This window comes from Balaenoptera physalus (genome assembly GCF_965194825.1).
Source record: "Balaenoptera physalus genome assembly, chromosome: 1".
Taxonomy (NCBI): domain Eukaryota; kingdom Metazoa; phylum Chordata; class Mammalia; order Artiodactyla; family Balaenopteridae; genus Balaenoptera; species Balaenoptera physalus.
In genome coordinates, this window is record NC_138882.1 from 40,034,121 (window position 1) to 40,059,283 (window position 25,163).

Here is a 25,163-nt window from a genome sequence, read left to right on the forward strand (position 1 = left end):
CTCCTTAGGTAGGTTTATTCCTAGATATTTTATTCTTTTTGTTGCAATGGTAAATGAGAGTGTTTTCTTAATTTCACTTTCAGATCTTTCATCATTAGTGTATAAGAATGCAAGAGATTTCTGTGCATTAATTTTGTATCCTGCTACTTTACCAGATTCATTGATTAGCTCGGGTAAACTAGTAGTTTTCTGGTAGCGTCTTTAGGATTCTCTATGTATAGTATCATGTCATCTGCAAACAGTGACAGCTTTACCTCGTCTTTTCCAATTTGGATTCCTTTTATTTCTTTTTCTTCTCTGATTGCTGTGGCTAAAACTTCCAAAACTATGTTGAAAAATAAGCCATGCATTTATAACTCAGGCCCTTCCTCCCCTGGCTGTGTACTTGGTGGGGCTGGTGGTAGAGAAAAGGTTCCCCCCATCTTGGCAGCATCTGTTTTTTTCTCTGTCATTTCACTGGTCTGTGTTCATTACTCATCAATAAAGGTCTTCAGTCTTGCCCTCAGTATCCAATTTGCTTATTCAGTGCTGTTTGGTTATTATCCCAAGACCCTAAATCCATATGCACTTGGTGTAAAGCCCCACAAGCTGATTGATTATGCATACCACCATATGCATTCTCCAGCAGTTTTTTTTTTTTTCCTCTAAGGGAGGATTTATTTGTTTTGTAGAGAAATTAGTGGCTGTATGTATTGCATGTGTGTTCATACAAAATGCAGGATTAATTGTAAAATTGCACGGAGTTCTGAAAGTGCATTATGCAAAATGCAAAAACTGGTTGTATTATGAACATTTGAATTAACATGTCTGCATACAAAAATATTCAGGGAATTTGTGGTTCAGTTAAAGTGACACCAGAATTGAGCTTTTTAAAAACAGACCATTCCCAGCATAATGATTCTGTAATTTATTCAGACTCATACATCTACCACTGTTGAATTTTGTGTTAAATAACCCACCTGGGGTATATGAAACAGCTTACACTAATTTAAATCCTTGGAATAAGCCCAACTGTATAATCTTGGCCTCAGCCGTTTAAATACTTGAGGAGGGTACAAGGGATATTTAGCATATATTTGGCTATATATTCAACTCTAGTACATAGGGATTATCCTCAGATACATGGCAGCCTTCAGATGGCATTTGGAATCCCATTCTGGTTGCCCTCTGACCACCCAGCTTACACAGAAGTCCCTTTTCCCCCATGTCTCAGTGGGCTTAGGAATGTAGGCTCATTTCTAGGAGTCTAAGCATAGCACAATTACAAAGGAATTCACAAAACAAGCCGTGGATTCATATCAGCTCCCAAAGAATAACCTAGATAGGTCTGAGTGGGTCAGACCGAGGTAGCTCCCGCATAGTGCTGGCCACACTGAATACAGCAATGATTGGTGGTACTGGAGGCAAACATTGCCATGGCCATGGTAGACCTTTCTGTACAAGGATGACCCTCAGATAGTGGCATGCAGGTAGCACAGTATTTTTCCAGTTATGAGGGTGGGCTGCTTGGAGCCATCCACACTGCCCACACCATGTCTGAAAGGTGGCTGCCTCAGGTTCCATGTTATCTCTGGCAGTGACCACGTGGGGGTCAGAGTCACGAATGACCTTGACCTGTCATATGTAGGTGTCAACCAGCTTGTCTGGCTTATGGGAAGTGGGAAAGCAGAATGTTGAAATGTTGGGCATGGGGATCCAAGTTGGTGTTATAGAAATCATGCTGTTGACAAACAGCGATGCTGATGGGATGATAGGTTTAAGTAACAGCAGCAAGTTTGGTGTTAGAAACAACAAAATAGCAAAATGTTTATGCAGGCAGAGTATATTCAGGGTTTGTGTCTCCATACCTCTACAAGCCAGAAATGGGCCTGTTCAACAGCAGGTTTTAGGCATAAGGAAACCTTTTTGGACTTAGAGTTTTGGGATATTTTGCTCTCTTCAGGCATCCTACTGAATGAATGGAGAATCATAATAATTTTGTGAGTGGAGATTTCTAAATCTGGTTTTAAAGAAAAGAAAACAAGAGGTTCAGAGAAGTTAGTATATATAGCTAACACGAAGTTAGTATATATAGCTAACGTGAGGTGAAACTCAGACTCCTGAGTCCAAGGGCAGGGCTCTTTTCTGGGGCTGAGAGTTCTGGCTCCTGAAACTGGCCCAACCATGGAGGTAGGTAATATTACTCCTTTCTGCTTTGTGGTTCCTCATCCTAGAGAGAGGACGGAAGTAAGAGAGGATTTTTTAAAACTTATTTTTAAAGATTCCATTAAACAGGTTGGAGTATAGGTGCATTCTTGGGTGTAACAAAGGGGAGAACATAGTCTGATTATTTTTTCTTTTTATTAAAAGGGCAAACATAATACAAAAGCCTTTTATTTGCAGTTTTGGAATTTAGCAACTATAAACACATTTAAGGGGATCCAGCTACAACTGAAATTCTTATCAGAATGATTAGAAGCTCTTGGACAAAAGGCAATTTTTTAATTGAAGAATAGTTGATTTATAATATTGTATTAGTTTCAGGTATACAGAAAAGTGATTCAGCTATATATATACATATTTTTTACAGAGTATTTTCCAATATAGGTGATTACAAGTTATTTAATGTAATTCCCTGTGTTATACAGTAAATCCTTGTTGCTTATCTATTTTATGTATAGTAGTTTATCCCATAATCCTAATTTATCCTCCCACCTCCCCTTCTCCTTTGGTAACCATAAGTTTGTTTTATATGTCTGTGAGTCTCTTTCTGTTTTGTATATAGATTCATTTGTATTATTTTTTAGATTCCACATATAAGTGATATCATACAATATTTGTCTTTCTCTGTCTGACTTACTTCACTTAGTATGATCATCTCTAGGTCCATCCACGTCGCTGAAAATGGCAATATTTCATTCTTTATTACGCCTGAATAATATCCCATTATATATATATGTATATATGAATAATATCCCATTATATATATATGGCTGAATAATATCCCATTTATATATATATATATATATATATATTTATTTATTTATTTATTTATTTATTTATTTTAAAAATGGGACATAAGTATATCACATCTTAAAACAATCATTTGTCGTTGGGCACTTGGGTTGTTTCCATGTCTTGGCTAATGTACATAGTGCTGCTGTGAACATTGGGGTGCATGTATCTTTTCGAATTAGAGTTTTCATCTTTTCTGGAAATATACCCAGGAGTGGGATTGCTGGATTATATGGTAACTCTATTTTAGTTTTTTAAGGAACCTCTGTATTGTTTTCCATAGTGGCTGCACCAATTTACATTCCCACCAACAGTGTGGGAGGGTTCATTTTTCTCTACACCCTCTCCAGCATTTGTTATTTGTAGGCATTTTGATGATGGCCATTCTGACAGGTGTGAGATGATACCTCACTGTGGTTTTTAAAAAACATTTTTATTGAAGTATAGTTGATTTCAATGTTGTGTTAGTTTCTGATATACAGCAAAGTGATTCAGTTATTCTTTTTCATTATGGTTTATTACAGGATATTGAACATGGTTCCCTGTGCTATACAGTAGGACCTTGTTTTTTATCTATTTTATATATAGTGGTTTGTATCTGCTAATCCCGAACTCCTAATTTATCCCTCCCCTACCCCCTTTCCCCTTTGGTAACCATAAGTTTGTTTTCTATGTCTGTGAGTCTGTTTCTGTTTTGTAAATAAGTTCATTTGTATCATATTTTAGGTTCCACATATAAGTGATATCATATGATATTTGTTGTTCTCTTTCTGACTTTCTTCACTTCGTATGATAATCTCTAGGTCTATCCATGTTGCTGCAAATGGCATTATTTCATTCTTTTTTATGGCTGAGTAGTATTCCATTGTATATATATACACACCACATCTTTTTTTATCTATTTATCTGTCGATGAACATTCAGATTGCTTCCATGTCTTGGCTGTTGTAAATAGTGCTGCAATGAACACTGGGGTGCATGTATCTTTTCGAATTAGGGTTTTGTCTAGATATATGCCTAGGAGTGGGATTTCTGGGTTGTATGGTAGCTCTGTTTTTAGTTTTTTAAGGAACCTCCATACTGTTCTCCATAGTGGCTGCACCAATTTACATTCCCACCAACAGTGTGGGAGGGTTTCCTTTTCTCCACACCTTCTCCAGCATTTATTATGTGTAGACTTTTTAATAGTGGCCATTCTGATGGGTGTGAGGTGATACCTCATTGTAGTTTTGATTTGCATTTCTCTAATAATTAGTGATTTTGAACATCTTTTCATGTACTTATTGGCCATCTGTATGTCTTCTTTGAAGAAATGTCTATTTAGGTCTTCTGCCCATTTTTAGATTGGGTTGTTTATTTTTTTATATTGAGTTGTATGAACTGTATGTATATCTTGGACATTATTAACCCCTTGTCGGTCGCATCATTTGCAAGTATTTTCTCCCATTCCATAGGTTGTCTTTTCATTTTGTTGATGGTTTCCTTTGCTGTGAAAAGCTTTTAAGTTTGATTAGGTCCCACTTGTTTATTTTTGCTTTTATTTCTGGACAAAAGGAATTTTTTATTTCATTCTAGAGCAACTGGATATCCCTGTATAGCTATTAATTAGACAAGATAAGCTGTTGAACCCTTCTGTCCTTATAGGGTGATGGAGAAGGTAGGGAATGAGCTGGAGGTATGTGGGCACTGGGCAGGCCTACCCTTTATTAACTTATTTGCTTCATGGCACACTCCTTCACTAGTTTGTCCAGGAGGGCCAAATATAGGGGTTTTTTTTGTGTTTTTTTTTAAAAACATATTTTCACATTATACATTCAGAAGGAGAAAGAGAAGATAATTCACTATAAGAAATTTTAATGATTAAATGTTGTATTGAGAAGCCCTGGATAACTGTCTCCTGGGAGTTATACAGTCTCATCTCTGGTGGGGAGAGAAGAACCAGCTCAGAATGGAGCCTGGAGCAATTAAAAAAACTACAACAGGTCATGACTCTGACTATGGGAGAAATAATACTTGGATGAGAACCCTCCAGGTGATTCTCTTTAAATGGTGAACCCCCAGAATCTTGGGTCCCTTCTCTGTGCATGGCAGTCTCCCCCATTCACCTCTCCAGACTCAACATGATTGTTGTTTCTCCTTCCCTAGTCCTCCTGCTACCACAGGGGGCACTCATCAGGCTCTGGGCTAAAATTGGGAGTTAGGTGATGCACAAAGTCAAGGTCTAGTCAGGAAAATAGAGATGATGCAAGGTATTTCAAACAGAGGGATTTAATACAGGGAATTACATAAGTATCAGAAGGCTGAAAGAGCAAAAAGGGACCCTGAAGTAACCCAGATATTAGCAACTGTAGAAAGCAGTTACTAAGCCTAGGACTGGGGAAATAAAAAAGGAAGGGGTAGGATCACTGGACTGTGGGAGCTCGGAGAAGAGGCCCCTGGTAGCTGGTGTTCAGATCTCGGAGGGGTGCCCTCTGGCTTATGCTTGAACCTCAGACCAGGGGTGCTGTGGCTGGTTCTTAGACCTTAAGGGAGTTGAGTGCTGCTGAGTTTGAGAGTGTGAGTAGGAGCTGGAGTTTGAAGCCACTGCTGCCTTCTGGTGCTGGAGGAATACTGACAAGAACTGGAAACAGAAAGAAGTCCATTCTTCCCCTCCTCTTCCTCCTCCATTCTAGTAGAAATTGCTCAGAATTGAGGAGCAAAACAAGCTTAATGATCAGCCCTGGACCATCCTGGAGAGGAACATAGAAAACCCGGGTTTCACAGTAATAAGCAGACATTTGGACTTGCCACTGGTAGCCTCTAGGCCAGGACTTGGTTGGCGGTAAGGAAAGCCCAGAGAAGGGGCTAGTGGAGCAGTAGATGGGAGGCTCACAACAGCCCAGAACCCTGGCCTCGAGGCCCATTGCATGGTGTGGCTGAGGCTAATTTATATAATCCTTGCTTCCATCCATTGTGATTGGCTCAGAACTGAAGGAAGACCTAATTGTCAAGGAGGTAGAGGGTAAGCAATTGGAATAGATGCTAGATACGGTACACATGTCACCCAGCTATACTGGGAGATGCATGAGAGAAGGCTTAGGGAGCAAAGCCTTGCCTGCCCCACAGTTCAGTATTAAGTGAGCAGTGGATGGGGTGGATAGAAGGAAGAGAGGGGGGGGGAGGGGAAGGAGATGAATGAAAGGGAGAGAGCAGGGCAGGAAGGAAGGAAGGAAAGAAAGGAGGGAGGGAGAGAAGGAAGGCAGGCAACAGGCAGGCAAATAAAGCCTTGCCCCAGCTCCCAGCTGAAGGGCCGTATAGAGGGAGAATAGAAGTGTACAGCCTTTCCTGCCTGGCTCACCAAGAACTCTCTGCAGAGATTATGATGCCAATAGTAAAGAACTTTGTCTTGATTTCTTCACTTAATAAAGATTCAGAAACAGTGGAACACTGAGCTGCTATAGAAGGCAGAACCTAGTGCCGGCTGTGTTCTTTGGGCAGGGATCCCCGCATGGGGACCCCTTGATTGCTCAGGGCGACTGCTCCCTTCTCAGCAGCTTGTACCCAGGCCTGTCCCTGACTGTGGCCAGCTACCCACTGACTCAGCGCCCTTGACCTCACACTCCTGTTGATGGTTGCAGAATACCCTTCAGGCTGGGCCTAGTAATAACCACTCTCACCCCTAAAATTTGTGAGAAAAAAAGCACCAACTTAGTAGAAGAGTGGAAAAAGGACTTGAATAGACAGGTCACAGAAAGGTGAAACACAAATGGCTCTGAAACAAATGAAAAGATGCCCAACCTCACTCTTTTTTTTAATTGAGGTGTCACTGACATATAAAATTATACTAGTTTCAGGTGTACAACATAAGGAGTCAGTATTTGTATATCAGCCTCAATAAGAGAAATGCAAATTACAAGCACCAGATTGCACAGATCAAAAAGTTTAACCTCATACATTCGTCTTGGGGTATAAAGTGGTAACTCCTCTGTAGGGAATGGTTTGGAAATATCTACCAAAACTGACCCAGCAGCAATTCCACTTCTCGGAATTTGTCATTCACATATACTTTCATACATGTGAAATGAAATGTTATACAAAAATATTTATTGTGACATTGTTTGTATTAGCAAAAATTAGAATGGACATAATACCCATCAGAAGGAGTCAGGTAAATAAATTATGGTATATAAATTCAGAAATTTCCACAGCCATTAAAAAGGATGAAGCAGCATTACATGTACTTACATGGAACAATCCCCAATATATAAAACCTTAATAAAATAAGGAAATGAACAGTGTGTGTAGTGTTTGTGTTCAAAATAATACATATTTCAGAATGAAGAGTTAAAAACCATTTTAAATATATATGTGTATGTATGTATTTGTATGTGTGCATGTGTATATATGGATATATATATGTTTATGCTTCTGTGTGCATAGAATATCTCTGGGAGTAGAAATAAGGAACTGGAAACAGACCTTCTAGGGAGAGGAATTGGGTGGACTGGTCATGGGGGTTGGGAGATAGAGATTTACTTTTCCTTGCTTACTCTTCGATACATTTGAATTTTATATTTTGCCTTACTCTTTGGTACATTTGAATTTTATATTGCGCGTTACCTGGTCAAAAAATAAACAGATTAAAATCTGGGGGAAAAATCCATTCTGAGTCTTGTTGGATGGACAGTCTTGCTGGAGGGCAGGCCTTCTTCCACTGAGGGAGGGTTTATCCAGAGGATGGAAATTACTGGAAGGTATGTGCTTAAGAGAGTGGAATAGCTAGCCATGGCTGGCCCTTCTGGCTCACGCGCTGGTGATGGTCAAAATCAAGGCAGTCCACATTTCCTTAGCTCTCTCTGCTCCTGTGTCCTCCACGGCCGGGCTTTCAGTGCTCTGGGTCCTCCTTCTCCAGAATGGAGCTCTTTGAGCACAGAAGCCAGTTCTTCCTATCCAGTTTTACCAGCCTCTGACATTACGTCCAGTGCACGGAAAAATCCTCCACATTGGGAAACACCCTGAGGTCATGACTTATCTTTTTTACGTGGAATTCCTGTATCTGTAACTGCAAGTCAGCCTTTTCATCTCTCCAGTATCCCTAGCACTTAACCCGGTGCCCTGTCCGTAGTAGGAGCTCAGTGATGTTGAATGATGAGTCACGAAGATGATTAGTTTAAGATCAGATCCTTCCCAGCCCTTACAGCAAGAACGGAGCCAAGTCTTCCCAAATGGAACACAGGGCAGCCCCCTAGGGGAGGGAGGTGGAGGCTCTGCAATGAAAGATGCCAACAGCCAAGGTCAGTCCTCCACCCAGGAGTGTCATGGGAGAGGGGACTGTCACAGTTCCATCACCACTTCAAGCTCCGTTGCTGGGACACAAGTTAGGAAGAACTGGATAGATGTGACGGGTCAGATGGCGGGTCAGTCCGGATCCACGCCATAGAGCTGACTCGCGGAGACACTGCCTTGTCTCTTTAGAGGAATCCGAGAAAGCGCATTACGGGCTGGTTCCACGCCCTGGGTTGACCCACACCGAGGCAGCATCTGGGAACTCTGCAAGGAGTCCAGAGTGTAATGTGTGCTCTGAGGTCACAAGCAGAACCACGCCAGCAACTGCGGCAACTGAGATCCCTTCCCTGGAGGCTGTCCCTTCCCTGGAGGCCGACAATTAATCCCATGTAAAGACTACCGGGAAGAGAGTAAACAGTGGGATAAGTTTCCTTGAAGGGTCCCAGCCTCCCGCCACTCCTGCTGGCTGAGCAGGAAGCCCAGAGGAGGTGGCGGGGAAGTCATTCCTTATTAGTGACTACAGCTAATTGCCATTAGTTAATTCCTAACGTCCCTGGAGAGATCCAGGCTGCCTTTGCCTTGCTCCTCCTCGGCTCCACTTCAACAGAACCCTGTCCTGTCTTCTCCGCCCCGTAGAAAACTGGTTCGAGGTGTTTGATTCTGAGCAGATGGGCACGGGAGGAAGAGCGCTTCCCCGTGAGCATCCCCCGTGAGACTGCTGAATGTTTGCTCGCCGCAAAGGTTTGCGTGGGATCAGGTACATCCAGGCTGAGCAGGGGTGCCAGAAGGGACCCTTGGAAGCGGGGGACAAATCCCGGCTTCTGGCAGTACTGGCCCGTTGTCCCAGGCAGACCCACCCTCAGGATCATGGGCTGGAGTCAGTAGCCTGAGAGGAACACAATGTTCCTTTGGAATGGGATCTTTAAGGCACAAAGACATCTTTCTCTGTAATCAAAAAAGTGTCTGAGGGCTTCCCTGGTGGCGCAGTGGTTGAGAATCTGCCTGCCAGTGCAGGGGACACGGGTTCGAGCCCTGGTCTGGGAAGATCCCACGTGCCGCGGAGCGACTAGGCCCGTGAGCCACAACTACTGAGCCTGCGCGTCTGGAGCCTGTGCCCCGCAACGGGAGAGGCCGTGACAGTGAGAGGCCCGCACATCGCGATGAAGAGGGGCCCCCGCTTGCCGCAACTAGAGAAAGCCCTGGCACAGAAACGAAGACCCAACACAGCCCAAAATAAATAATAAATAAATAATAAATAAATTTTTAAAAAAAGTGTCTGAGTCACTTTATATGTCAGGTAAATATCTTCATAAGCACCTCGCTAAGAATCTGTCGTATCTTGTGACATTTCCACAGTTTGCTAGAACGCTGCTTTCTGTTCCCAGTCCAGACAGGATGCCCCTTCTCTCCCTGCTCCTGACCGCAGTGGTCTTTTAGTCTAACTTCAGTCTCTGTCTGTACCTTTCCTGGGGCAGGGGGAGGGGAAGATGATTTGAGGACTTGAATTTTACAGGGCTGTAATGTCTTTAAGAGCTGGAAGGGGTCATCTGGTCCCATCTCCCATCAGAGGCAGCCATCCTTAATATGAATGCTGACAGGGATGGGAATCCAGGATGCGGAGGCTGTAAATGTTACAGGCTCCTTGTGGTGGTAGCCAAAATCTGCTTCTAACTTCCATCTCTTGGCCCCAGCTCTGTCTTCCGGAGTGCCGTAGAACAAGTCTAATTAATTCTCTTTCCACATGGCCTCATGGCCTTTTTCCAGGCTAAACTTTAACTTATCAGCATGCCCACCCTGAGGAGCCCTTCTAGACCCTCCTTGAAGTGGTTTCTGTGTGATTGTGTCACTTGTAAAACATGGTGCCTGGAATTGGTCAGCCTTGCTCGAGTCCACACTCACACGTGTGTGCTTTCTCTTACTCTCAGGCTGAACACACATCCCTCCCACTAGCCCCTGTGTGCCCTGTGGCCTGAGGTGACAGCAGCAGTGACCATGGCTACTGTCCAGAGCCATGCTTGCCCCATGCTTGCACATGGCCCCATAGCCTTACCCTCCTGCAGAGGAAAAGCAGCTATGATGTGGGGCTGCTCTGTGCCTCTCTGTTCACCCTCAGCAGAGCCCTGGGTCTCCAGTGTGTGTGGGTTTGATGGGCGGGCCCTATGGAGTCTTCTGTGTTTCTTTTCCCTCCCCGGAACAGTGACCTAAGAGCCCTTGCCCCCATCCCATGGAAGCGCTGATTCTTCTTTAGCAGAGAAGGGCCCCGGGCTCCTTGAGACTGTGGTTGGCCGTTCCCTGTGCTGCCTTCACCTGGTGCCCAGGACCACCTAGGTGCTCTGTGCTACTGTGGGATAAGCAGGCTGCTACCCCCGCCTCAAGCTGGCTGGAGGGGGACATGTGGATGCTGCTTCCAGCAGCACATCCCCTGAACTTAGACACTCTTCTTACCTCTGTTTCCCACAGCCCTCCTTACGCCAGCACCTAGGAAGTGAAGATGCCTTTTCCGAATACCATTTATAAATGTTGGAGCCACATTTTTTCTGAACTCATCTCAGAGCTGTTTCGTGCTTCTAGCAAGTGCCTTTTGAAGAAGGTGGTTAAAGTCAGCACTAATGAGACCAAACCTCTGGGCTCAGTACCCTTAGAGAGAAACTACATCCTGGCCACTGACCGCACCCCAGGCACAGCCAGCCCGCCTTTGACCAGGCAGGGGGAGCAGGGAGAGAGAGGGCACGGCCCCTGGTAAGAGCAGCAGCCCCTGAGGATGGTGCACAGACAAGCTCTTTGCTCCGCAGTACCTCCTGCGCTCCATCTGGTCCCGTTCCTCAGCGTGGAGATGAGCAAAATACACTTTTGCAGACACGGTAAGTGGGAGCGGCGAGGTGAGAACAAAGGTGGCTCTGACAGGCAGGAACATTTCCTTCTCCTTCCCGAGGGGCGGCTGGAGTGCCTAGCCCGCTGTCGCCTCCAAGAGCTCCGGGGGAGAGATGCTGCTTCCGCCACCGCCGGGAGCTTGGTTTTATCATTGCGTTCTTTGCTGAGAAATATAAGTCAAGTAATTTGGAGTCATTTATCTAATAACTGCTTTAGGAAAAGAAAGTGTCAGACGGATCTGCTGACATCACCTTTTCAGAGGTTCGCATGGTTTAGGCGTCGCTCTCTTTCTCTTCCTTTCCAGCTCTCCCTGGTGTATTCCTTTAGTGGTGACAGGAAGCGGGATGACTGGAGTGGCCTTCCTGCTCCGCCGTCCTTTGCTAAAGTCTAGGTGTTCTCAGCCAGTACCTGCCAGGCGCCTCTTCTCCCAGGCACGCGCACAAGTGTTGATGATGCTTCAGCTGTTCAACTGTGGGCACTTCTGTGCATTGGCTGCATGTCCCATGGGCTGGGAAGATAGAGGCCAGATGTACATACATAGGGTTTCTTGATCAGGGATTTTGCAACAACTGTTATTTTTGATTACCTGTAGTAGGGATTTGGGAGTCTTGTGACTGAGTACTCACAAGTACTCATGTACCCATGTCTGTTTATTCATTGACCATTTTACCATGGATGCCCTGGTCCCAGTGACCTGGGAAGAAAGGAGCCGATTCACAGACTCTCAGACCTATTCCACCCCCAGTCCAGAAGAGGAGTCTCCTTGCCGCCTGTCCTGCCTCTGCTGCCTTCCCCTGGACGGGCGTGCTCAGAGTGTCCTGAGCTGGTTCCAGTGCTGGAGGCCTCCAGCTGCCAGAGTGTTTCGCTGCCTCCAGAGTGTCCCTCCCCCAACCAGCACCCGCTCTGGGGTGTGCACATGTCTCCTCGTCCCGCTTCCAAAGGGTAGACTGTGCTATATTTGCAGGTACTTCTTTTCTCTTCTCCAGAGTCTCCGTGATTCCAGATAAACGTTGCCAGGTCTGTCAACCCCTCCTCCCGTGACATGGTTCCCAGGCCGCCACCATCCTATGTGTGTATAGTTGGATTAGAAAACAAAACAAAAACCGTTAAGCTCAGCCATTTTTATCCTAGTGCAATGTCAGCTTACTAGCGTCAGCCCATCATCCCGGCTGGCCCAGGTGTTTGAGAATTTGTCTCTGTCGTCTGTGTTTCCCCAAGCCTTCCGTTACGTGCACGTTTGGAGGTGGAGCTGTAGAGCCAAATCTCAAGGTTAGGTGGAGAGTTGGGGGCCCCGAGCGTGCTCTTAGCCTTTGGGGGCACGTTCTCACAGGCCTCAGATGAAGGCTCAGACCGCTTGTGTGACATGTGTCAAGGCTGCCTGTCTACACGCTGGGCACATAGTAGGTGCTTCATAAATGCCCAGGTGGGTGAGTGGTTGTCAGGGCCGTGTGACAGGGAGCCTGCCCCACGCTGCGCCCCATCCCTTTGTTTGCGGGAAGCCGCTTCCCCGAGCTCATTTGCTAGGCAGTCTCCGCTGTGTTATGTTGTGTGGTCATGAATTAACGATGAACAATAGCCCTAATCAGGCTGTTTTTAAAAAAACACGTTAAGGAAGAGAAACAGCTGGGAAGCATGATCCGACTGCGCAGCTTCTGGCCCCAAGGGCCGGAGTTGGGGGCGTGGCAGCAACGGCAGGGACAGTTTTCTCGGCAGCAGGTCCCCCACCTGCCCTGGAGAGAGAAAATACGTGTTTTCTCAGCTCCACCTTCTACTCACGCTGTCAGGATAAGAAAAAGTGGCTCTGGTTTGTTCTCCCCACTTCCTCAGTTTCACGTGAAATGATTTTGCTTTATGGCAGCGAGTGCTTCAGTAAGCACCAGTCTGCGGGGCTTGTGCTGGGAGGTGGGGAAGGATGAAAACTACAGCACAGGTTGGCGTCCTCAGAATGTGAAATTGACTGTGAACAACGCGAGCTATTAAAGGCACGCTATTTGTGCCTGTTAAAATGTGCACACAGCGCCCAGCAAGTGACTCTTGCTCAGGATGGCAGGAAGCCCTCTGAGGGCCGTCAGTGACCCCTTCCTCTCTGTCTCCCTGCTGGATGCCCTGTGCAGGCTCAGCCCATGGCCAGCATCAAATAACTGTGACTCTTACAGTTTTAATAAAAGACCATCCAGGCACTGGGAACATGTTCCATAGTGGCCCCAGTCTAAATTAGGCAGCTGCCACCACGAGGGGTGTAAAATGTTCATCCAGCCTTTCTTTTCCCAATTATTACAAAGATGGGGAAACTGAGGACCCCAGAGATGGGGTGACCAAGCAAGTTAGTGACGGTGACGCCTAAAAATAAGACCCTGATGCTTCCCACTTCCTGTTGCCTTAGCACCATGAGTAGAGGGATGAAATGAGATTTGGAGGCAGAGGATTTAAAGGAAAGGCACCAGGCTAGGAGGTGGGGCTCTGATGTGAGCCTTTCCCCGATGTGCTCCGAGGCCAGTCACAGCTTTGGAGCTTAGGCGGCTGAGCACACTTGGAGCCACATGGTCCTGAGTTCCAAGTGTGACCTGATGACCAGTTGGCTGTCAGACCTCAAGAAAGTTACTCTCCTTCTCTGATCCTTAGTATCCTTTTCTGTGAAGTGGAGCGAATAATACCTCCCTGGGAAGGTGTTTGTGAGGATGCAGAGTGCACCCAGCAAAGCACCTGGCGACCTGTGATGCTCAGGGCTCGTCCATCCCCTCTGCTCGAGAGAGAGCCCAGTCAGTGCGCGGACCACCGGTATAAGCTCTTCCCTCAGCCCTGGGCAGAGTGCCCTGGATCAGGGGTCCCAAAGGGTGACTCTTGGACCAGCAGAATCCACATCACTGGGGATCGTGGTAGAAATGCAAATCTTAGGCCCACCCAGACATCCTGGATCAGGAACTCTGGGGGATGGGACCTTGCATTCTAACATGCCCTCCCGGTGATTCTGATGTGGGCTCGTGTTTGAGAACCAGTGCCCTAGAATTCCATGCTTCAATTTTGGACAAATGAGAACCACCTAGTTCTTCTTTCTCATGAGAGGGTGTGAAAGAGGCAGGTGAGCGTTTTTTGAAAGAACACCGAGGCCTCAAAACCTGGGTTTGAGGCCCTGGTTTATAAATGACATGAAGGTAAGAAATGGTTATTCTAACCCTAGTATAGCAAGACCCTGTTCTTTAGACCTTCTGTCCATATGCCCGTGGGTTTGAAAATAGACCCAGCAGTGTACAGGCTTGGAAACCTGGGCACCTGTGCTCTTGCTGTGTATCCTTCAATAAGGGAGCCCTTGGACAGGAAAAGGCTCCTGTCCTATAGCTTTATTAGGATGAAAGCTCTAAATTGAGCTGTGAAGGAAGGTCTGCAGGCTCAGGACCATTTGATGAACGGCTCCACAATATTTCCGGGCTGGGGCTACTCGGGAAAATAAGACTGAAATAAAGCTACCAAGGCCCTTTATCATTTCCCCACATCAGATCTGAGTATTGTTAAAAATAAAGTGCTGTCAGGAGCAAGCTGTTTTAATGAAGACAGCGTATAAAGTCCTTCTGAATAATTAATGAAATGACAGTAGTGAAGCCGGTGGGGCGGTGCGGTGAGTGCCCTGGTGTTTCTCAGATCCTGAGCCAGCCCCTCTGGGACTAGAGTCTGATGCACGAGCTCGTTCTCCAAGCAAAGAAACACTCAGCCTTCACTGGCCTCAGAGTAGAAAATGCCACCAAGGCAGAGCAATATATATGTAGGATGTGGGGATGGTATTCAAAATATCTAACAAATGGTAAGGCACGGGCACAGACCAGTCAACTCAAAGAGATGGTGGCTAAGGGCTGGAGCAGGTCCTAGAGGCCCCTACAGAGCCAGGTGTTACTCCTTTGGATGTTATATATATCAGAGGACAGGTCCTGAGGGGAGGCCGGGACCATGGCTTTTACTAACTAGTAGGGTAGCACATCAGTCTATTAACATAAGGTATGGTCTCTCTGATGTGCACCAGCTGGTGTCAGCCCTGAGGGTACTGTCTGAGGCCGTGCTCAGAGTCAGTGAGAGGGAATGTGTTCTTTGGCCCCCAGCTCCATCAGTCACCACATCCTATGTCTCTGTCTTCTGCAGCATCTCCGAGAATCACCTCTTCATTCCATTTCCCTATTGGGTATCCTCCGAGCCTGCCCATTCACAAAGGCCCTCTGTAGAGGTTGAAATTCATCAATCTCACATTCGTCTTCACCCAGATGGTGATGTGGGCTGTTATATATGCACCTGCATCCCCAGGGATGTGGATGGATAGGTTGGTGGCCCTTGGTGATCATGATACATCCTTCACATTGGTGTTCTAGGCTCCAGCCAAGGCGAGTTTGTCTGGAGAGGTGAGACTTGCTTCCTTTGTAGCCTGATGGCTCTTAGGATGGGAAGCTCCTCTTTTCCCTTTCTTAGAATGGCTGTGAGTCGCTGGGTGACATTGCTGCTTCATGGGGCCAGAAGGTGAGAGTCTCTCCGTCCAGCTGTAGGGACCCAAGAGCCAAGCTGAGAGGGTCAAGATGTTCTTCAACCCTCAGGAGAACTGTGACTCAGCAAGGGGAAGACTGAGCAGTGGATGAGTGGGAGGGACAACGGGCAACAGGGCGTCAGAGCCTCTGGCTAGAAATCTTGCCTGAGTGGATGGAGGGAGGAAGCTAGGGCATTGTTAATGGTAGATAAATGATAGATAATTGTAGATAAAACTAAAGGACAGACTCTAGTCCTTAGGACTATTCTCCAAGTAGAATTCAGTCTGACACCCTGGCCTTGGGATGTGGACTCTGGGCCCCTTTGAGGCAATATAGCTTCAGGAAAGAATATTAGTATAGGTTAGTAATTTCTATCTCAAGGTGTTGTGAGGATTCACTAAGATTGTGTATTCTTGGGCTTCCCTGGTGGCGCAGTTGTTAAGAATCTGCCTGCCAATGCAGGGGACATGGGTTTGAGCCCTGGCCTGGGAAGATCCCACATGCCGCGGAGCAACTAAGCCCGTGTGCCACAACTACTGAGCCTGCGCTCTAGAGCCCGTGAGCCACAACTACTGAAGCCCGCGTGCCTAGAGCCCCTTCTCCGCAACAAGAGAAGCCACCGCAATGAGAAGCCCGTGCACCGCAACGAGGAGTAGCCCCCGCTCGCCGCAACTAGAGGAAGCCTGTGCACAGCAACAAAGACCCAATGCAGCCAAAGATAGATAAATAAATAAACAAATAAACTAAAAAAACAAAGATTGTGTATTCTTTGTAAACTGTACAGTGGATTGCGTATTCTTTGTAAACTACTCACATATGGATAGGGACTATGTTTCCGGTTGACTGGAAGGAAGGATGGGAAGAAGGCTTCACTGCAAAGTTTGTTCACATGCTGGTCACCAGCCGTTTTCTTCTAAAAATGGTTAACAGTGGGATGCGGCCTTTAAACAAGCCTTGTTAGAGCCAAGATGGCGGTCACAGGCTCAGCAGCATTGCACATCCTGACAGCAGAGCAAGCCTTTGATGGGGTAATTCATAGCTCATACACAACTCAGCAACTCAGTTAACCCCTCTCCCATTAGGAAGGATTGATTTCTTCCCCAGGATAGGGATTTGTGCTGATTCAGCTGCTGAATACATCGGCATGGCTAAGAGAGTTCCTCTGGTTGTCCTCAGAGGCCCCAGCGGAAGGAAGCATGATGAGAGGAGCCCAGTGTTCAGTCCCACACATGGCAAGTCCTCCTGCCCCTAGGGAGGTGAGGGACTGAAGACACAGCATCATATAGAAAAATGAATCGCAGCCCACTATGGGGCATGTACTCTGAGAAAACCGTAATTCAAAAAGAGTCATGTACCACAATGTTCTCTATTTACAATAGCCAGGACATGGAAGCAACCTAAGTGTCCATCAACAGATGAATGGATAAAGAAGATGTGGCACATATATACAATGGAATATTACTCAGCCATAAAAAGGAACGAAATGGAGTTACTTGTAGTGAGGTGGATGGACCTAGAGTCTGTCATACAGAGCGAAGTAAGTCAGAAAGAGAAAAACAAATACCGTATGCTAACACATATATATGGCATCTAAAAAAAAAAGAAAAATGGTTCTGAAGAACCTAGGGGCAGGACAGGAATAAAGATGCAGATGTAGAGAATGGACTTGAGGACACGGGGAGGGGGAAGGGGAAGCTGGGACGAAGTGAGAGAGTAGCATTGACATATATACACTACCAAATGTAAAATAGATAGCTAGTGGGAAGCAGCCGCATAGCACAGGGAGATCAGCTCGGGGCTTTGTGACCACCTAGAGGGGTGGGATAGGGAGGATGGGAGGGAGAAGCAAGAGGGAGGAGATATGGGGTTATATGTATATGTATAGCTGATTCACTTTGTTATACTGCAGAAACTAACACCATTGTAAAGCAATTATATTCCAATAAAGATGTTAAAAAAAAATGAATTGCATTTTCTTGCATCTTTTGTTTGAATACCTTGGGGCATATATAGTCTAGGACATTGCAGTAGAGTACTGCAAGCCTGTGATTTGCTAATGTTCCAAGAACACCTTTAAAAAAATTTTTATGACAACTTTATTGAGAAATAATTTACGCACAATAAAATATATCCACTTAATGTATTTTCCAGTTGTATATACCCTGAAAAACTGTCCCATGATCAAGATGCAAAACATCTTCCTCATCCCCAAAGACTCCTAGTGCCCCTTTGTAATCTAGTCCTCCCTCTGCTCCAGCCCCAGGTGACCACTGACATGCTTTTTGTTACTATAAATCAGTTTGCATTTTATATAAGTAGAATAATACAGCATGTATTATTTTGTTGATGGCTTCTTTCACTCAGCATAATTTTTTTTATTGTGGTAAATTATATATATAACATAAAATTTACCATTTTAAGTCTACAGTTCAGTGGTGTTAAGTACATTCACATTGCTATGCAAGCATCACCACCATCCATGTCTAGATCTTTTTTCCCCTTGCAAAACTGAAACTCTGTACCCATTAAACATTAACTCCCCACTCCTCCCAGCCCCTGGCAACCACCATTGTATTATCTGTCTCTGTGAATTTGACTACTCTAGGTACCTTATATAAGTGAAAATCTTGCAGTATTTGTCCTTTTGTGACTGGCTTATCTCATTTAGCATGATGTCTTCAAAGTTCACCCATGTCGTAGCAGGTGTCAGAATTTCCTTTTTTAAGGCTGATTGATATTCTATTATATATGTAGACCACGTTTTGTGTATCCATCTGTCAGTGGATGCTTGTTGCTTCTACCTTGGGACTGTTGTAAGCAGTGCTGCTGTGAACTTGGGTGTACAAATACCTCTTCTAGTTCTTGCTTTTAATTCTTCTGGGTATATATGTGGTAATTCTATGTTTGATTTTTTTTGAGGAACCTCCATACTCTTTTCCACTGTGGCTGCACCATTTTACAACATTACTTTTTAAACAATATTTTTCATTAGACCTGCTTCTTGTTCTGATTATCCCTTCACTTTCCAGAAAACCAGCTGGACATATCCTTTGACTTCCATGGCCCTGCATGATAATGGTCTTTTCTTTCAGTGTCCTGAACCTCTGCCTTTCTAGTCCTTTCCTACTGATGTAATTGCTCAGAGAGTGGCTCAGCCTTATTAACCTCAAGTAAAATTACATGGCTCACTTTCTATTAGCTACAGCCATTCCCCTCTGTGTCCTGCCTGTCTCTCATTAGCTGTAGTTATTATACAACGCACCAATATCCTATTAACAATATCATGATACAACCACCTATTAACTCCATATATTATACACCTACCTTGGTCCTCTTAATTGACTTTATTGTACTAAACATCCTACTTATATGCATTTTGCTATATCTGTTAAATAATCTGTCCTATTAACTGTATACCCCAATCCTTTGCAACTGTTGTCTGACTCGCTAGCACACTGTTCTTAATATCTTCAGTGCTGCCTCGCTGTTCACCTGTTCAAACTGTTCACCTGTTTGCATCTTGTTAGGTCCAGGTATCAAAAGCTCACCAGGAAGCTGCACATATCATTGACTCTGGGGGCCTAGCCGTAAACGTACAGAGTGTGCAGGGGGCTTCAGCCCTAAAGTAGGATCTTTTCCTTTGACCAGTACAGTACAGCCCACCAGACTTTATAAGCCACACTAATGATGTGTGTGTGTGTATGCATGCATGGGTTGGAGGATGTGGGGATAAGGGAGTTTTCTGGACACATAGATTTGGAAAGCCTGGTGAGAAGGGACAACATGGAAGAAGAAAACTTAGTGGGGAAAGGCCAGGGGAGAGAGGGCCGAAGGATGAGATCTGTGTTCCTTTGGCAGGACAGAACCCTTTCTTTCTTTTTCTTTTTTTTTATAAAGTGACATACGCTTTTTTTTTTTTAAGGAATTCCTTTATTTTTATTATTTATTTATTTATTTTTGGCAGTGTTGGGTCTTCATTTCTGTGCAAGGGCTTTCTCTCATTGCGGCAAGCGGGGGCCACTCTTCATCGCGGTGCACGGGCCTCTCACTATCGCGGCCTCTCTTGTTGCGGAGGACAGGCTCCAGACGTGCAGGCTCAGTAGTTGTGGCGCACGGGCTTAGTTGCTCCGCGGCATGTGGGATCTTCCCAGACCAGGGCTCGAACCCGTGTCCCCTGCATTGGCAGGCAGATTCTCAACCACTGCACCACCAGGGAAGCCCCAGAACCCTTTCTGATGCCATCTTTTTTGTTAATGGTTGACAAGCCTGGATGACCGTGTATCACAGCAACCCTTGGCATGTTGCCAGAATGACAGTCCACTTATTTCCAGTTTTATGATCCTGTGCTTATCTGAGCCCTGATGAAGAGGGGCCTCTGCCCCAAGCACCCCGTCACACTTGGGCCACATCTGCTTGGCTAGCAGCAGCCGCAGTTGAAGAACAGGGCCAGGCACATAGCAAACGCTCGTCAAGTGTTGGTTGAATGCTGTCGAAGGGTGACTTGTGGAATCTGTCTTTTTGTTATCATCACATATCTCACTCCTGAGGTCAGGAAAGGAGAACGGGTTCTTGAATGCTATCTGGTACACACTGGGGTTAGTGTCTGGAGGAACACTCATGCGTTAAAAAGACCAATGAGCTGTGTGTACATAAGAGAATTCTCAAGTAATCCTTTGCCTTTCTGAAATACTTTTTAAAAGCGCTATCACACCTGTGATCTTATTTTATTTCACATGCTTTTATTTATTTTTGATCTCCCATTGTGTAGATAGAGAAACTGAGATCCTGCTAGGGTCTCCTAGTAGAGTCAGGATTACTGCCGTCTAGCTGCCTCTGTGCATGGCATGCAGTAACACTAGGGAGAATTTTCAGGGCCCAGCTGTGGTCCAGACTGAACATGTATATGCCTTACCTCTGGGCAGGGCTCCTTGCAGTTCTGTGTGCTGGGCAGAAGCTTTCACAGGGATGTCCCTTGACAGCCTTGGGGCCAAGCACAGCTGTGCAAAGCCCCAGGCCCAGCTTTGTGTAAATGAAACATCCCCATTCTCCCACTTCTGCAGCCAGCCTCTGGTTTCTGTGTTTACCAAACATGTGCTGATACCTTACCCTAAACACAGCTGAAGTCTGGGTTTGCCTCCTGCACCTGAAGCCCCCTCCCCTCTTCCTGCTTCCTGAGGCTACTGAGGACCAGGTGTTGAAAGGTCCCCTGGCATCTGTGTCTGAGCCACAGGGGTGAGGGATCTGAGGGCGCCTCCAGGCAGGATGGGTCTATCTTGAAGCTTGAAAAAGTACCTGGCTGTACTGGGCTGAATAGCACCCACAAAATTCATATGTACCTAGAACCTCAGAATGTGACTTCATTTGGAAATAGGGTCTTTGCAGGTATAATTAGTTAAGGATCTTGAGAAAAAAATTATCCTGGATTTAGGGTGGACCCTATATCCAATGACTGGTGGTGTCCTTATTAGAGAAGAGGACACAGGGAAGAAGGCTGCCATAAGCCAAGGAAGGCCTGGGGTCACCAGGAACTGGAAGAGGCAAGGAAGGATCCTCCCCACCAGAGCCTTCAGAGAGAGGGGAGCTCTGCCAACACCTTGATTTCAGACTTCTGGCCTCCAAAAGTGTGAGAGAATAAATTTCTCTTCTTTGAAGCCACTAAGTCTGTGGTAATTTGTTCCAGCAGGTATAGGAAACTCTTAGCCTGGCTGACTAGCAGATGGCAGGTGGGACTGCAGGGCTGGTCCTAGAGCCAGGCTGTTGGGCCTCCTCTACTGCCCTTTCTTCTCTTGCCTTCAGGGCCTGGGAAAACACTGTGCCAAGCCAGTCCCAGGAGCAAGTCGAAGATGGGAGTTAGGAGGAAGACCAGGGCTTGCTCTCCCTGTTGTCACTCTAATCTTGGTGCAGAAAGACTTCTGTACCCTCTCAATACCTCTATTACATTACTACCTTTCTTTAGTGCTCCACCATGGGCCAGGCACCGTGCAGGTCTTTACATCATTTCACACAATTGTTATATCTTAGCTCAGGCTGCCATCACAAAATACCATAGACTGGGTGGCTTAAACAACAGACATTTATTTTTCTGGAAGCTGGAAAATCCAAGATCAAAGTTTTATTGGTTGATGGTTTTGTTCTTGGTGAGGACTCTCTTCCTGACTTGCAGATGGCTGCCTTCTCACGGTGTCCTTATATGGCACAGAGAGAGAGGAAGCCAGGTCTCTGGTGTCTCTTCTTATAAGGGCACTAATCCCATCATGAGAGCCCCACCCTCATGACCTCATCTCAACCTATTTACCTCCCAAAGGCCCCACCTCCAAGTACCATCACACTGAGGGTTAGGGCTTCAACATATGAATTGAGGAGTGAGTACACAGTTCAGTCCATGGCACCTTATAAAGACACTATTCAGTAAGTTGCTCTGTCCCTCCTAGTTTTACATTTGAGATTCGTTAAGTTGCTCAAGGTCACACAGCTGGCAAGTGGCAGAGCCAGGATTTGAACTTGTGTCCAATTCCACTTCAGCAACTGCACACTTAACCGCTATGCCATATCGATTGAACCTATGTCATATTAATAATAGCAGCTAATGGTTGACATAGCAAGGAGAGAGCCTGCCAGAGTTATAATAACCCTCAGTGGCTTCCCTCCTCCTACTTCTGTCCCTACCCTGCCCGCCCCTCCCTGTGCAGTAGTCACATCACATGATCCCCGTTCCTTGGATGACCCCATTATGGTCACACGTCAAGCGGTCTCTCTGGTAGCTTGTCCCTGGTTCCTTTCCATCTGACATGCTCTTGCTCATCCCACATGGCACAGTTTAAATGTGCTCTGTACACATCATTACCTAGCACACATTACATGGCTCATAAATCCCACTGGAGCGTGTTTGTCTTTTCCACGCTGAAGTGGGAGCACCTTTGACACAGGACTGAATCTTTCTATTTTGGCATCTGGTACCTTCCACAGCACCTCTGGCTCCCCAAGCCCCCAATGTTTGAATAAGTGAAACATGTAGAAGACGTGGAGATCATTAAGTAACAAGTAGCAGAAAGGGCTGTTACTTTTTTCAAAAAGAAGAAAAAAACATCAGATATTCTAAGACAAGTACTTGTAGAAGGAACCACTAAAAGCTTTGACTTTTGAAACTGAATGTTTAATGTAGGCTCTCTCTTCTGTGTGCTGGCAGATGGCACTCAATTCAATATAATGGTCAATGTACAGTTTTGAGATTCACTATGGGTCTCATGGATGTTTCATCTTTTTTGATTATTAACTACGTTAGTCTTCTAAATATGTATTCTTTAAAAGCTTGTCCTATTTCTAAATGTAATTTGCATGTGCGATAGTGCACCCCCTCATTTTTTGCTGACCCATTCCCACTGGGGACATAGGGATCAACTTGCTGGTGTTCCAGTTAGTGCAGACTTTCTAGGAGGCATGTGTCTTAATGCATAAACGGAGGCCCATGTTGTTTCCTGAGTTGCCTTCTCCAAAGGGGACAGTTTGGGCCAGTGGGAGGTCCTGCCCCAGGCATTCCTAACCATCTTCCATCTCTGTCCTCCCCCTGCAGGCTGGCCGTGTGTGACCCTCTCTGTCCTGGGATTCCTGTACTGCTACTCCCATGTCGGCATTGCCTGGGCCCAGACATACTCTGCGAACTAATGGCGCTGGGCCCCGGTCAGCCCTTTTTGCTGACTTCCAAGACAAATAGTGCTTCACCCTGACCTTGCACCTCAAGGTAACTTCCAGGGGACCAGTGCCTGATCTGCTCATCTTTTGTTGAAGTTACCTCACTCCAAGACTGGAAGCTTGAGCTCTCATAACTTTGGGAACTTAGAGATCATCTTCCCAGCCCAATCATTTTCCTGTTGAGTAAGCTGGGGTCCAAAGCAGTAAAATGTCTTGCCTAGCTGCACATGGTGACATTGTGATCCAGAATCCAGTCCCAAGGGCCCTTTGGGTTCTTTCTCCTTTACCAAGAATGAAATGTAATAGACATTTCTTGACTGAGGCATAGAAATTCTGATTAGTGATAGGCCTGTCCTCCACTGGGCAGTATTTCTGAAACATGTTGGGTCAGTGGCATTTGAGTGTCCCCTTCCCCATGTCCTGCAGTGTAGTCTGTAGAACCAGCACTGGGTTTAGCTTCACACTTTAGCTCCTCAGCAGGGAGGTGACAAAGCCACAGCTGTGTTTCTAATTACCGGGTCGGAGAAGACTGAATATGTTCTGTGGCATTGCAAGGAGTCAGTACCCAAGGAGAGCTGTTACTTGAGCTTCATCAGGGTGATCTACATTTGCCTGCCTCTTCCCTAGATTTGCAGAGAAGTATAAACATGGCAGTTCCTCTACCTGACAGTTAACTGTTTCCCAATAAAGAAGCAGAATTAAAAAACCAGGGAATAGTGTATCACAGACAGGTGCTATCAGGCAAGTCGTAGAGGGTAAAGATGACTTCCTGTGGTCTCTCCTCTCTTCACACAAGTCCCAGCAGTCATCTTCCCACTGAGCGATTTACACTCCGTGGTTTACCTTGTTTGTTTTGTTTCAAATAAAATGGAGCCTTTTCTATCACATAGATAATTCATATTTTTGTAAAATTGTTTTCAATATTTTTTGAGGAAAATGTTTAAAATCAAAACACACTTAGCTAATTCTGAATTATTCACTCTTCTGGAAAGATGCTGACAGGCCACTAATGGCCCCAAGTGGTAGATAATTCAGAATACTTCTGTTTGGCTTTGGATTTTTTCTTCTGAGGGGGCAGAGGGTAAGTGAAGCAGTTTCAAAATTTGAATCCAGAGTGTACCCAATTATGGGAGAATAGAACATCTCAAGTACATGAATTGTCATTGAGTGAGGTGCACCTGGACCTGGTCTGTGCCCCGCTGTCTCCTGTTAGTCATTTGCTATTGTCCTTGTGTCCTGGCTGTACTTATTAGCTCCATGAGGTTTAAACTCCTAGTGCAGGACCATTTTGCTGACGTCCTTTCTTCCTGGCCACTCTGCTTGGAAGAGAGTGGGGAGGGGACCAGCCATGGATGCCAGGGAGGGGCACACACCGTGTTAGCTGCAGCAAAGGGCAGAGGCTGGAGGGAGGCAGGCAGACCAGGGCAGCAGTCGCCTTGGCAGCTGGCTTGGTAAAGGACAGGGGGGAGACAGGCAGGTGAGTCCAAGGTGCTGCGAAGTTTTAAGGAGGGGATGAAGTTGAGGAAGATTGAGCAGTCAGATGAATACAGTAAAACTTCATGGACTCTTAACACATTCAAGATTTGTGGTCAGCCAGAGCCCTCTTGGCTGAAGTTTACAGGGGAAGAAATAGTGTGAAGATAATTGCAGGGAAATGTCTAATGCATGTGCATATATAAACAGTGCGAAATATTTTCAACTCTTCAGAGACGCCATTTATATAAAAGTAAATAGGCTTATTTACTCATTAAACTATATTGGAAGAGTCAGTGAATACATTTGAAAGTAATAATCCTGAATTTCTTTCAAGCTATTCTATGATTTAGAGTGGTTCTCAGGAAT

The 25,163-nt window shown here is 45.6% G+C and overlaps 1 protein-coding gene across 5 annotated transcripts in view; it reads left to right on the top strand.

Moving 5' to 3' along the window:
• HHAT (hedgehog acyltransferase) overlaps window positions 1–25,163 on the top strand; it is a 516,536-nt gene that overhangs the window by 336,385 nt on the left and 154,988 nt on the right. The window contains exons 12-13 of one of the 5 annotated variants that reach the window (XM_082464277.1): window positions 8,896–8,955; window positions 23,203–24,215. The exons of 2 other annotated variants lie outside the window; for them this stretch is intronic. In XM_082464277.1, coding sequence (XP_082320403.1) covers window positions 8,896–8,955; window positions 23,203–23,294 — 152 coding nt within the window. In that variant the 3' untranslated portion in view covers window positions 23,295–24,215. Of the gene's footprint in view, window positions 1–8,895; window positions 8,956–15,258; window positions 16,315–23,202; window positions 24,216–25,163 lie in introns of those variants that run through there. 2 more of the 5 variants (XM_082464280.1, XM_082464281.1) reach the window with 2 other exon arrangements.